This window comes from Carassius carassius, chromosome 50, assembly GCF_963082965.1.
Source record: "Carassius carassius chromosome 50, fCarCar2.1, whole genome shotgun sequence".
Classification (NCBI taxonomy): domain Eukaryota; kingdom Metazoa; phylum Chordata; class Actinopteri; order Cypriniformes; family Cyprinidae; genus Carassius; species Carassius carassius.
Genome location: NC_081804.1, coordinates 14,120,345 through 14,135,285, shown reverse-complemented (window position 1 = coordinate 14,135,285; position 14,941 = coordinate 14,120,345). Strand labels below are relative to the sequence as shown.

Here is a 14,941-nt window from a genome sequence, read left to right as displayed (position 1 = left end):
CAGAGATATTTTACTAATAAGAATTTCTAGGGGGCCAATAATTGTGTCCAACGAATATTTGAGAAAAATCTTTATTTCATAGTGATATTTCCCCCGATTTTAAGTTATCCAATAAAAGTATACATTTTTGTGATTTTTTTTAAATAAAAGATCAAAAGGATTAACAATGCAGATGAATTTTCACAGCCTTCTTTGATAATATTCACCAAGGTTGCCAATATTTTCAGCCACAACTGTAGGCTACATTAAATCAGATGACGTATTGGTTATTTTAATGATGCCATTAGATGCACTTTCCTTTAAAATGCTGTTACATTTGTCATGTATATTCATGGTCAAAATACAGAAAAATACAAAAAAATGAACGAGTAAATGATTCATATTAAAATCCATTTACCCGTTAATTGTTTTTTGTCTTTTTTTTGAAAGGACCAAATCACTGATTGTTTCCGTAACTTTCCCAATATTGCTGAAAAGTTGGTTAAGTTGAGAAGTTTGTTTTACTATTTATTAACGCCCTCTAGAGGTTTTTTCTGACTCTCAAATTTAGTTTAGTCTATAAAATGTTCAATTTATAAAATACTTGATTTTTTTATAAATCACAAACAATAAACAAAAAAACAATAGACAAATAACAATGTAATAAAAAGATTGTGGCAGCAATATAATATAATGTACTGTAATATAGGCTAATATAACATAATAACACAACATAACAAAATATAATATAATATAATATAACATAATATAATAGACTGGCCATTTGCACTAGTGTGCTTTATTATAATAATATAATAACATATATATATATATATATGGCATGTTACCACACACACACACACACACACACAGCATATGAAAAAACAATAAACATTAACAAATTAACAAAAATACCAATGACATAAAATAAAATAAGGCAGAGTAAACTAAATAAACACTAAATAAATTTGTAAAACAATAGTTTTCCCAATTCTTTCTCGATAATATTCGCAATTCACTGCACTTATTACTTTCACACTAATTGTATGGCTTTTTAACTTTATGATCTATAATCTTTTTAATCTACCTTCCTTTATATTAGCCTACATATGCAAACCATCCCGGAAGTAGAGCACGTGACTCAAGCGGAGCCAATGAGAGTGACGGCTCTCTCCTCGGGTCCTCTGTCATATGACTCGTGTTTGACAGCTTCAGCGCTTCTTCACGGTTGTGTAGTGCGAGCAGACCCGCAGTCCGACAGCTCTGTGTCCAGTGTCCAGTAACATGGCTCACACCCGCACACACTCTTGTCTGCTGTTAGTTGTCGTCAGTGTGTGTGTGCAGCGGGTGGACGGAGTCTGGCCGCTCCCGCAGCAGCTCGTTCAGTCCTCGGACAGAGACCCTCTGAGTCCGCTGCGGTTCTCCTTCACCTACGGGACGGACTCGGCCGCGCACACCGGCTGCTCCGTCCTGGACGCCGCTTTCAACAGATACTTCTCCATCATATTCCCCGACTTCACCACAGGATCAGGTCTGAGAATTAATCACACAGATTTACTTCCGTGTAGTTACAACTTTACTGTAACATATAAACAAGACGGTAACATAAAACATGTTTAAAATCATTATTTAAAAATATGAAATGATAATGTATTTTAAAATGTATATTTTATTAATAAATGCAGTTGGTTAAAAACATCATCCCAGTCAGTGATATCATTAAAAATGAGCTGTTCCAGTATAAGGACAAGCCACAAAAAAAATAGACTTTATCCGCTTTCCTTTTTATCTTATTTATTATTATTTAAATTTATTTAGTTTGTAATAATATTGCTAATATTGCTAATGTATTAATATTGCTCTCTCTCTCTCTCTCTCTCTCTCTCTCTCTCTCTCTCTATATATATATATATATATATATAAGAGGAAATAATAATAATAAAAAAATAGATATGTCCACAAACTCGTTTTTTTTCAGTTCCTTTGGCTCTTTGTACAGAACCCTCAAGGGCACATGAAAAAGGGAACAAAATGAGGAAAGAAAAAAAATATGAGAAACTTTGCGTTCACTCAAAAAACTTTTGTGCTGGAAATGAGGTGGGGAAAAAAATGTGTTTTTGAGAAAACCCAAAGTTCTATCGTTTCTAAGTTTCACATTCTCTCACTAGACATTTGTGTTCTATCCAGTGCTTGAACTGGATAAAATATAAATTAATACATTTTCATAATTCCAAATGTATTTATATAATGTCAAAAGAAATAAAGATTTTTTAGAGCATTTTTAACATAAATAAGCACCAATTAAGCTGCGATACCAAAGAGGACCACAGGAGACGCCAAAAGACCACTAAACCTGCTGCCTTAAAGGGACACTCCACCCCAAAATGAACATTTTGTCATTAATCACTTATCCCCAAGTCGTTCCAAACCCATTAAAGCTTTATTCGTCTTCTGAACACAATTTAAGATATTTTGGATGAAAACCAGGAAGCTTGTGACTATCCCATAGTGGCGAATAAGTTACACTGTCAAAGTCAAGAAAAGTATGAAAGACATCGTCAGAATAGCCCATCTGCCATCAGTGGTTCAACCGTAATGTTATGGAGCGAGGAAAATATTTTTTTTGTACGTGAAGAAAACAAAATTAATGAATTTTTTCAACAATTCGTCTTCTCTGTTTCTCTCTGCACCACCGTAGTGCCATTTTGGAGGATCAAGCAGCATACGCTCTTCTGTGTCAGAAGCTTAATCTAAAACACCTTCAGCCAGAATTCATTATAAAACACTTGTGCCAAATACATGAACTTATTACTAATGCATTCCCTTACTGGATTCTTGAACTCTCCACAAGTTTACCTGTTTCAAATGACCTCCTGGGTAGTGTTCTCTATAGTGTCATTTCTGATCACCCAGACACTGACACTGTGACTCAGTACCTGCAACATGTCAAAAAGTGCCAGTACACTAAACACTATAGAAGTACCGGTACTGCGCAGCACTGATTCTGAGAAACTTCATGTTCTCTCACTCGACATTTGCGTTCTCTTGCTCGAAGTTTGGTTCTATCGGTAAAGTATTGCATTTCCCTGAGAAAGTTTGTGTTTTCTTGCTAGACGTTTGCGTTTTGCCTGTAAAGTATTGCATTTCCCCCGAAAAAACTTAACTTCTTCTCGCAAAACATTTGCATTATTTCACAAACGAATGGTGTTGTCCCCAGGAAATTTGCACTCTATCACTGACATTTTGCTTTCTCTCGCTAAACATTTGTGTTCTAACGCTAAAGTATTGCTTTCCCCAGAGAAATGCTAATGTTTGGCAAGAGAACATGATGATTCTTTTGGGAGCACAACACAACTCAAGTGCAGACAAGAAAGCTGAGTATAAGTAATTAGAATAAACACGTAATTAGTGCAACAAGCTAACACGCAAAAAAAAAATTAACGAAAATAATAAAAATGTGCTTCAACTTCAAATACACCCGCACAAACAAAATCAAAACCTCCCAGTTGGGCGAAAATCTTGTGGCTCATCTTCATAGCTTTTCATATTCAAATGAAACAATTTTCCACTATAAAACAATGCGTTTTGATATGAGTATTGTATGTTTATTCGAACAGAAAATGTGCTTCAGTACATGTGGCCGGAGCCTCAACCCTTTGTCGTGTTGGTGAGCGTCAAAACCAGAGGATGTGACGGCTACCCTGACGAAGATTCAGACGAGAGCTGTGAGTATCTCCTGATCGTGTGATCTTAAGACCTAACTGACCTTTGACCTTTTAAATGCTCCAGTCAAGTTAGACAAAAAGTCCACTAAATTATAAAGGGGAGTCTGTTCTACAGTGCCTTTTGAATCCTGTCAGTTATAATTAATGAATATGTTTGTGTCATTTTTGGATATATATTTTGATATCTGTTATGCTTAGACATACTAACGACGTTGTACTCTTGTTGTGTTGTTGCAGATACGCTGAGTGTGTCAGAGGGCCAGGCTGTGCTGAGATCAGTGACTGTGTGGGGCGCTTTGAGAGGTGTGGATTTATGCTCCTCGTCTCTTTTATTCTGTGCTTGAATTAAAAGCACTAACACTAACAGTTGTGTCTTTTTCAACATATAAAACCTGAAAATCAGGTCTGGAGTCCTTCAGTCAGCTTGTGTACCAGGACGATTATGGCTCTGTAAGTATTGTGTGACAGGATTTAGGCATTGTAATAAATTGCTATAGTGCAGCTTTATGCTAATATACTGTATGTTCATCTACTTAATCTTTCCATACAGTATTTTATCAACAAGACGGAGATTGTAGACTTCCCACGTTTTGCATTCAGGGGACTTTTACTGGACACTTCAAGGCATTATTTACCCCTTCATGCTATTTTGAAGACCCTGGTGTGTATTTACTGTTTATTGTAAATAATAAAATAAAAATGTAAAAAGTTCTCTTTTGCTCACCAAGGCTGAATTTACGTGATCAGAAATGATTTTACCATTTAAAATAATAATTTTCTACAAACCTGATTCCAAAAAAAGTTGGGACGCTGTACAAATTGTGAATAAAAACAGAATGCAATGATGTGGAAGTTTCAAATTTCAATATTTTATTCAGAATACAACATAGAGGACATATCAAATGTTTAAACTGAGAAAATGTTCCATTTTAAGGGAAAAATAAGTTGATTGTATATTTCATGGCATCAACACATCTCAAAAGGCACTGTTGACTGTAACTTTTGATACATTTATTGCATCCTTGCTGAATAAAAGCATTCATTTATTTAAAAAAAAAAAAAAACCTTCTTGACTCTAAACTTCTAACCAGTATCGTGAAATAAAATAAATAATATTTGTATTTTATTAGGATGCTATGGCCTACAGTAAATTTAACGTCTTTCACTGGCATATCGTGGATGATCCTTCTTTCCCGTATCAGAGCCGCACTTTTCCTGACCTCAGCAAGAAGGTAGAGATGCTGTAAAATCAGCTCCAAAACTGCAACAAAAAAAATAATTTCAGACACACTCCTCATTTTTACCACTATTCTTCAGAACTGCTTAAAGTAAACTTGTATGCATTTGAACAGTAACATCACTGCTCTGTCTTTTCCTTGTAGGGATCTTTTCATCCGTTCACTCACATCTACACACAGTCAGATGTGATGAGGGTGATAGAACATGCCAGAATGAGAGGCATTCGAGTCGTTCCTGAGTTTGACTCTCCTGGACACACTCAGTCATGGGGGAAAGGTACACACACACACACACACATCTACTGAAAAAACATGAAATCAGAGATTATACATACTAATGTCGTTTGTTCTCTTTTCTCAGGACAGCCAGGCCTCTTGACTCCCTGTTACAAGGGGGGTGTTCCCTCTGGTTCATTCGGACCTGTCGATCCGACGGTAGACTCCACTTATAAGTTCATGGAAAGCCTCTTGAAGGAGGTGAAGTTTGTCTTTCCTGACACTTACGTCCATTTAGGAGGAGATGAGGTCAGTTTTTCCTGCTGGTAAGCGTTTTTGTCAGATGAGTCAAGTCAAGTCACTTTTATTTATATAGCGCTTTAAACAAAATACATTGTGTCAAAACAACTGAAATACATTCATTAGGAAAACAGTGTGTCAATAATGCAAAGTGACAGTTAATAATTGAATTCAGTGATGTCATCTCAGTTCAGTTTAAATAGTGTCTGTGCATTTATTTGCAATTAAGTCCACGATATCGCTGTAGATGAAGTGACCCCAACTAAGCAAGCCAGAGGCGAGAGCGGCAAGGAACCGAAACTCAGTGACAGAATGATATTGTCTCGGGTGCATCATTGAAGCTTAACTGCACAAACCAAAGAAAAAATGGTGGATTTTTCCTTCAGAGACTTTAGCAGTGTTATCCTCTCAAACAGGCAGTCGAATCCCAATGTGCGGAAGTTTATGGAAAAGATGGGCTTTGGAAAGGATTTTACCAAACTGGAATCATTCTATATGGAGAGGTGAGTGGAAATGTGTTTAATGTTCAAACGTTTGGGGTCTGTAAGATTTTATAATGTTTTTGAGATCTCTTATGTTCATGAAGACTGCATTTATTTGATCAAAAATAAAAACAGTAACAACGTAAAATGTTTTTACTATTTAAAAACGCCGTTTTCTATTGTAATGTATTGTAACATGTATTTTATTCTTGGGTTGCAAAGCTGAATTTTCAGCATCATCCTTCAGAAATCATTCTAATATTCTGATTTGGTGCTCAAGAAACATTTATTGTTATGATTAATGTTGGAAACAGTTGTGCTGCTTCATATTTTTGAGGAAACTGACTTTTTTTTTTTTTTTGCAGGAGTTTAGCATTTATTTGAAATGTCTTTAAAGTCACTTTTGAAACACTTACTAAATTAAATTATTTACTAAATGCAATTATTTAGCAAAAATAAATATCAATTATTAGATTTTTTTTTTTCAAATTAATTTATATTTTACTTTTCAACAGTTTAATTTTATTAGGTTCAATCTATGATTCTAAAATGTTCTTGGTTGAAACCATAAAATAATTATACAAAAACCATTAGATAATTATTTAATTAAATTCTGTTTTAATATGTCTTGTACACATTTTTGTCTTGTGGCAGTTCATGCAAAGAAGAATACATTTTTACCAATTTACTGAATAAACACCAATAGCATATTTGTGAGCACAGTGTTCATGTTTATGTCTCTCTTGATTGTTCTTCAGTATAATGAACATGACCGCCGCTCTCAACAGGACCTCCATAGTTTGGCAGGACGTGTTTGACTACCACGAGCGAGTGAGTGCTAACAGTCTGCTCTACGCTTGCACTTTGAAAAGATGTATGTGTGATTGTAACAGGAATGAGAAGCTTTTCTTCTAGCCCAGATCTAAGTACGTGGTGGAGGTTTGGAAGCAGGGCTGTTACCTGTGTGAGATCCTGGCAGCCCCTTTCTATCTCGACCTGCCGAAACCAACACACAGCTGAGCCCGTTATTACATTGTGCGGCCCTTAGGCTTTAGGGGGGGGGGGGGGGGGTCAGAGCATGATTATCTAGTAAAACACTAGAGATTGCAGTGGGGTGTCTCAGTGTAGTGCTGATTTTTCTCAGATGTTCATTCTGTTTGGTGTGAAAATGTGTGTTCTGCTATGAGAATTAAACAAAGCATGACTTTGTATATGTATATATATATATATATATATATATAAACATATATAACTTTGTATTTTGGTATTGCATTAGCTAAGCAGGGATATTATAGTTAATTAAAACTAAAGCCATACAAAAAGATATGACTTGAACATTAACTTTAAAGAAATGGAAAAACAAAAAAACATCTCTCTTGTACTTTATCTTTATGTACTAAAATAACTAAAACAAAAATCAAAAAGTACCAAAACTGTAACTAAAATTATAATAGAAAATATTCCAATAGAAACTAATTCAAATTATTAAGGAAAACTATAATAGTATTTTGATACTAAAATAACATTGCCAATTAAATAACTAGTACAATAGGGGCAAAAAAAAGATGAATGAAAGGCCTCAGAATGAAATCCTGTTGTCACGATCATTGCACTTTCTCACCAGAAGATGGCGATCAAGGGTCGAGGTTTGATAGTGTGACACAAATAGTTTCCCCAGTCTGTCAGAAGAAATAAAGCAACGTTTATCAAAATCATTTTTGTTGTATGTCAGAACCATGGCATAGTGATTAACACATTGCGCTCTTTTGGGCTTTTTGAGTTTGAATCTAACTTGCAACGTTTCCACTTCTTCTTTCCATCATTTTCTGTCCTCCCTCCACAGAACGCTCTGTGAAAGCCTCAGAATGTTGCATCTGTGCAGATTAATGAATGTTTCCTGCTGCTTCAGATTCCACAGGACACGGTTCTGGAGATCTGGAAGGGTGCACATTACCAGGCTGAACTGAGCAGGATGACCCAGGCTGGGCACAGGGTCCTGCTCTCTGCCCCCTGGTACATCAACCACATCAGCTACGGCCAGGACTGGCGTAACTCCTACGCAGTGCAGCCCCAGAATTTCTCCGGTGTGTGGAGCAGCATGTTCGGCTGCGGTGCAATCTCAAATGTTTGATACAAAATATACAAGCAGATGGGTGAACCTGAGGAGAACCTGATGGTGTTTCCTGGTTCAGATTCGAAGGAGCTGAGTTCTAGGACGTTTAATTTAGTGAATTCAGTAATTTTAGCCTAAACTTGTTTTATTTCAGTTAGCTGCCAAGGCAGTATTTTTATACATATTCTTACATTTATATCTGTTTTATTTTGGTTATTTGGTGCATTTTCCCCTATGATTTAGGGACAGGAGAGCAGAAAAATATTTGTATTTATCCATTTCAAATATTTGAATATATTATTATTATTATTATATTTTTTCAGCTTAAACTTGTTTTATTTTAGTTTTATTTAAATGCCTTTTTATAAATGCCAGGGCAACATTTCTACTTTTCAATTATGTTTCTTTGGTTATAGTTTTAAGTTTAATACTTAAGTTGTATGTGTTGTATTTTGTAATTATTATTATTATTATTATTATTTTTCTGATTTAGGGACTGAAGAGCAGAAGAAGTTGGTGATTGGTGGAGAGGTGGCCATGTGGGGTGAATATGTCGACGCCACCAATCTGACCCCACGCCTCTGGTATGAAAAAAAATACACAGACAAGATTAGAATTCATATTGTTATTCTTATTATTCATGCAAAACCTTGCATCTTTGTGATCGTTGTGTCTGTGAAGGCCGAGAGCCTGTGCTGCAGCGGAGAGGTTGTGGAGCAATGAAGAAAAAACCCTGAACGCAGATCTGGCCTTCCCTCGCCTGGAAGAGTTTCGCTGTGAACTATTAAGGTATCGGAAATATGTTTGGAATCATTCTTCATCAATTTCTGCTTCGTTTCAGTGGCACAGTGCACATTCAAAGTGAAATATTTAGTATTATTAAAACATATACATGCTTTATTGCTTATATATGTATTGTATAAGAATACTATTCCAAGTATATATATGTTTGTGTTGCTGCAGGCGGGGTGTTCAAGCGGAGCCGCTGTTTGTTGGTCAATGTAAACATGAGTATGATGGCCTGTAAGTCCACTTAATTAAGAGCGATGTGCTTATGCACTGCGATATTGCATTGGAATTTGCACAATAATGTCTCTATATTTTTTTTAATTCAAACAATTTTTAATAATCATGTAAACTGACTTTTACGAAAGAAAATGTGAAATTTATTAATAAAAATCTATTCAAGAATGATTTGATTGTGTATTAAGTTACAAGTTAATCTTCTTTTTTAATAATACTAATAACATGATTATATTTAGCCCTAAATACAATGGCCCCAAATAGTATTTGCACACTTAAGTTGCACTTAAAAAGAAAATCAAGTCATTATCGTAGTGGCAGATGTAAAATGCACATCTCAGTCAGTTAATTCATCATTTCATTGACAAAGGTTAGGTTTGCTCCTGATTTCCCACATTCGGAGAGTATGGGGTAAATGGCTGATGTAAAGTAGCTACACATTTAATGAAATCGCCTGGCACAACGACACCAATCCCGTCTCAGAGCAGCACAGCAGAAGATCCTATTAACTCTGATGGGCTTTATAAGATACAGAAGGACAGAGAGAGGTGTGAACGTCCAAAACTAGCTGCTGGTATTATTAGTGTAGCTGCAGAAAGCAAGTTCAGTCAATGTTCTTTTATAATTTTTTATATAGCATTTATAATATTATACTTTATTTTACATTTTAGTAATATTGTTATGTTAATGTTTAATTGTAATTTATTTTATCTACCTTTATTTCACTTTTTAATTAATCATTTTAGTACTTAATGTTAACATATTATTTTAGTTAGTTGGCAACTTTTTCATCCATTTTTTTTTTTTTTAGTTAACAAAAACTTTTAAAAATATTTTTAGTTTTAGTTAACATTCCAGCACTGCCTGGAGATGTTTGTTTGTTTGTTTGTTTATTTTAATTTATTTTATTATAGTGAGTTTTAGGGTCTTTAAAAATAATTTTAAATAAACCTGTTTTCACTCAAAAAATAAATAAATAAATAAATTATGCATTTTATTATAATTTTATTAATAATAAAGGTTTTTCTCTCTATCTGTGTATAATTATATATATATATATATATATATATATATATATATATATATATGCATGTATATGCATGTATTTTATAAATTATATCTAAATATATACTCTAAATGTTTTATTTCCTTCTCTAAAATTATTTAATATCTAAATTATATTATATTGTATTTAAATATTAATTTTGGTAAATAAGATATTTAAATATTCAAAATTAAAATATTTTTAAAAATAAAATGAAATTAGAAAATATTGTATCAGACAAAAATTTATCAGACAAAATATTTACTATTTGTATTTTTTATAAAGACATGTAAATGTTTATTTCAGCTGCCGTTATTACTGTGAGTTCATTTTTTGTTTTCTAATAGCAGCTTGATTCTTTTTTTGGCGATTCAGCTGCAAGTTGCACGCAATGAATAAGCCTCCCGATCCCTCGCTCAGCACTAACATGGTCTTTTAACTTAAGTCCTCCTAATGTTTAAGTTACTTGCCAAAATGAGTTTACATGCCTTTGATATTTACTTAGACAATTGATTTTCTCATTGACTGGATTATGCTGCCGCTGGCAGATGGCAGGGATTGGCTAATCCCAGAAGGCAGTGCTGCCGCCCCGTTCCCACCTGCCCTTCTCTGTCCCCCTGACCCTTCAGGACAAGACTGACCTCTGCTTGACCTTTACTTTTTTATGAATGTGTACGTGTGAGACGATGATAACCTGGAATGACCTGGAAGGACCCGGGTAAAAATGTTTAATATATATATATATATATATATATATATATATATATATATATATATATATGTGTGTGTGTGTGTGTGTGTGTATAGATTTTTATTTATTGCTTTTTTGTTCAGTTCTGTTTTATTTTGTTTGTTTAATGTTTCTCTTTTGATCTTTTTTGTTTGTTTTTGCTTTTTGTTTATTTAATTTTTTGTTTTGTTTTATGTTTTTTTTGTTCTTTTGTGTTTTGTTCAAATACTGTGTTTATATGCTAGAAGTGTTTCATATTAAGCCTATATTGCACATATTAAAGTGATGATAAAATATCATCCTACAGAGTTTGTTAATTAGCTTTAATTAATTAGTTTTTACTTCAGTTTAAGTAATTTAAGTACTTCAACTTTTTTTCAGTTATTTGTCTAGACGACAAGGCAAATAATTATTCATCAAATACTTTTTTCTTTTTATAACATTTTAAATTATACTTTTTTACTTAATGAAAAACCTAATGTCAACTGAGTCTGCCTGAGACCTTCTTTAAGATGATTTGTAAATTAATGAATTATGATTGGGAATTAAGTTTTTTATTAAATTTGTTCCCAGGCATTACATATAAATAAATTCTCAATATATTAATATTACATATTATTGTGTGTGTGTGTGTGTGTGTGTGTGTGTGTGTGTTTTGTAAGACCTGGACATGTTTTTATAAGGTTCACTCATTAATTACAGTTTTTTATATATTTCGCAAATATAGAAGTGATGATAAATGTCATCCTACAAAATTGCATATTTTGTCAGTAAGAGACTATATGCTGACATGTAAAGTGCACAGTCGAAGAGATTTCCCGCCAAATCGTCCTCTCTTGGCAAGCGACTTGCAGTTTCTCTGTCGGTTATTGAATATTCGGAAATCTAGTTTATTAATCTTGTTAGTTAATCAGTGGTAAAACGAGGCGTGTTGTTTTGTGCTCAGTAGCCCACTCATAACAGCTGAATGTGAGCGCGGGCAGCATATGGCGCTTCTGTCCATCAATGTGTTTAATCCCAAACACAAAGATTAATCTCGATGAGTCATAGGTTTATAAATCGCTGGCTTCCGTCCACCATGACACACATTAGAGCCTTTTCTGAATATGGTAAATGGCCCTAATTAGATTTTGGAGCTTATTTGTTATTTATTTCATGATAAGAGCCTATTATTGGCCGCTGTATGACATAAACTGTATTGTAAGAAGGACAGCTGCATTGCTTCACTCTCTAACTGTACTAAAACTTATAAGTATGAAGCAAAAAAAGTGTGTTAGATTTATTTTTCTAAACTCAAATACAGTAAATGACATTGCAGCTGTAGGATCTGTAACTGTTCTCCCTTCACTGGTTGCACAGTTTGTTTTGTTGAAGACTCACATCCGTATCCTCCAGCGATAATCCCGTCTGTGTCTAATTTGCTTTGCTCAGTGATCTGTGTGTAGTTTATCAAGGGAATGACTTCACCGGCGCTCAGCTCTGGTTTAAGACAGAAAGCTGCACTTTACTAAGTGCATGTTTTCAGTAGAAAAGGTAATCGGAGGCAAAGCAGGTCCAGGTTCAACCAATAAGAAATGGGATTTGATTTAAATAATATTTTAGTTTATTTTCCAGAAATTTTATTTAAGGAAATGGTTCCTATTTTTATAATGATTATGTTTTTTGTTTTTGCTTGTAATTTATTTATTATTTTTTTCAGTTATTTTAAGGGAGATTAAGCCATTTTCATTACTGTAATGCTGTAAAGCTTTGCTATTAATATAATGTGACATAATAATATAATACTGAAATTGTTCATATTATATTATCAGTTTATTGCCTTTAATTTATTCTGCCTGTATTATCATCCGGAAGAAGGAGGCGGGAACCTGCGGACAATCAAATAACATTTTAATTACAAAAATAAACACAAAACAGCGCATCAGCCCCTCACGGACGACTGGTGCGCTCAAATAAAAACCAAAACACAACTAAAAGCCCAGGCCTGGTCCTCTCTCGTCCTTCACTGTCGTCGCTCCAGTTTTATATCCTTCCATCTCCTCCGTGGGACTCGAGACCGGCAGTGGGTCGCAGGTGTCACTGATTTCCCAATCATTGCCGGCCTCCCTCCTTGTTCCCACGTCCCTCGGCCCCGCCCCACTCGCCACAACATATTAAAATCATAAGTGGGATTATTGATAATTACAAAAACAAACAAGCAAGTAATGAGAATTTGAGGAAATCAGATTTGTTGGCATGAAAATAATATTGTAATGCAAATTAATAAATAAATACAAAAAAGTGGCTTTAATTTCTTTGTTAAATGTAGGTTTTGAATGTCAGTCGAGCACTGTGATAATAAACACTATACTGTAGTGAAAGCACAATCAGACATTAATGATAGACTGGAGTAAAGCGGATATGTTCGCTAAAGTGTCTCATGAAGTCTCTGTGGTGTATTTACTGAGGCACATGTTCATGCGCACTGTAAAAGTTAGCCGCACTCTTTGACAAGAGCTGACATTCAGAGAGATTATAGGCAAAGCTCCTTATGTGATGCACGGAGATGTGAACTTCTGTCAATAAAGCTTCAAGGACATTGAGTTCAGCTGCAGAGAACACTGTCACGGGCTTATGCTGCTGGAAGGAACACGGAGCCGAGGGATAAACGAAACAAGGATTTATTAAATAAAACATAAACAAGGTAAGTCGTAAATAACAGGTGGCAAGAGGCAAGTGGCAAGTAACAGGTGACAAGTAGACAAGTTGACATTTAGACGAGTCGACCCGACAAAACAGAACTGCAAGGACAAGGCTTACGTAGAAGGGATAATTGGGGAAACACAGGTGGATGGCATGACTAAATTAACAGGGACATGGAACACATGGGGAAATGACTAGACACACCTGGGAACTAATCAAAACCACACACGGAAGACAGAAACTGGGTCACAGGGGAAAAAACACACAAAATAAGTCCAGGTGTGTGACAGTACTCCCCCCTCCCGGTAGGTGCGTCCTCGCACCGTAGAAACAACAAAGGGAGGCGTGGGTGGGAACTTGGGAGGAGGTTCCGGTGGAGGACAGCCTCCCAGGAGGGGGCCAGCAGACAGGGACCACAGAGGAAGAAGCCAGGGAGGAGATGACGGAGGGAGGAGCCAGGGAGGAGACAGGAAGGATGTGAAGCAGGAGGTACCCAGCAGGACCCAGGCCACAGCCATAACGGCCCAAGGTGGGGCCGACGGTGGAAGGAGCCATGGAGGAGGAATGGTCACTGACTCCAGGGACTTGACCCACGGCAACGGAGCAAGTGGAGGAGGAGCCCGAGGCGGAGAGCCGAAGAGCCAGGGTGACGGGGAGGAGCCGGAGGTCCTAGGCGGAACAGATGGCTCTGGTGACTGACGCGGCGATGTGGATCCGGAAGGCCGCGGTGAGGCCAGAGTGACCGAGGACTGAGGTGTAGCCGAGGGGATGAAGGAGCCTGACGGAGCCGGAGGGACGGAGGGATGAGGCGAAGCCGGAGGAGTGGAGTCCCGAGGCATAGGATGGACGACGCCAGACCAAGGCGGAGCCGGAGGGACGAGGGAGCCAGGCAGAGCCTGCGGACTGCCGGGCCACGGCGGAGAGGAAGGAGCTAGGAGCCATGGTGGAGCCGACGGGTCAACGGGCCGAGGCGGAGTCCAGGCCTCAGAGGCTGGAGGCGGAGGTGAGGGAGACGCCGACCAAGGCGTCGCTGGAGGATGGCGGTCCCGCTGAGCTCGCACCACAATGATGGTAGGCTGAGGGCGAGCAGAGGGGCAGCCAGACGACAGCGGAGGAGGAGGCAGGAGTGGGTGGGAGGGTGGGAATTTTGGAGGAGCAGGCATTAGAGTAAGCTCTGGGGCTGGAGCCCTTCCTGGGCTTAACGGAGGATCAGGAGCCCGTCCTGGGCTTAACGGAGGATCAGGAGCCCGTCCTGGGCTCCGGGCTTAACGGGGGTTCAGGAGCCCGTCCTGGGCTTAACGGGGGTTCAGGAGCTCGTCCTCGGCTTAACGGGGGATCAGGAGCCCGTCCTGGGCTTAACGGAAGATCAGGAGCCCTTCCTGGGCTTAACGGGGGTTCAGGAGCCCGT

At 37.0% G+C, this 14,941-nt stretch overlaps 1 protein-coding gene across 1 annotated transcript; it reads left to right on the top strand.

Annotated features, from left to right (window-relative positions):
* The first annotated feature begins 1,163 nt into the window (after positions 1 to 1,163).
* LOC132133038 (beta-hexosaminidase subunit alpha-like) lies at positions 1,164 to 9,245 on the top strand. The gene is made up of 14 exons (XM_059545700.1): positions 1,164 to 1,510; positions 3,597 to 3,704; positions 3,942 to 4,007; positions 4,108 to 4,154; positions 4,255 to 4,365; positions 4,835 to 4,936; positions 5,087 to 5,219; positions 5,304 to 5,484; positions 5,875 to 5,961; positions 6,699 to 6,771; positions 7,850 to 8,024; positions 8,547 to 8,637; positions 8,735 to 8,842; positions 9,017 to 9,245. Exons 1-14 carry the CDS (start codon positions 1,264 to 1,266, stop codon positions 9,078 to 9,080), a joined length of 1,593 nt encoding a protein of 530 aa, XP_059401683.1. The 5' UTR covers positions 1,164 to 1,263; the 3' UTR covers positions 9,081 to 9,245.
* Positions 9,246 to 14,941: the final 5,696 nt, after the last annotated feature.

Bases quoted from the DNA above. Each gene is read 5' to 3' on its own strand.
- LOC132133038 (XM_059545700.1), top strand. From the start codon at position 1,264: ATGGCTCACACCCGCACACACTCTTGTCTGCTGTTAGTTGTCGTCAGT. The intron at 6,772-7,849 runs GTGAGTGCTAAC...CTGCTGCTTCAG, and splicing joins TGTTTGACTACCACGAGCGA to ATTCCACAGGACACGGTTCT. The intron at 8,843-9,016 runs GTATCGGAAATA...GTGTTGCTGCAG, and splicing joins TTTCGCTGTGAACTATTAAG to GCGGGGTGTTCAAGCGGAGC.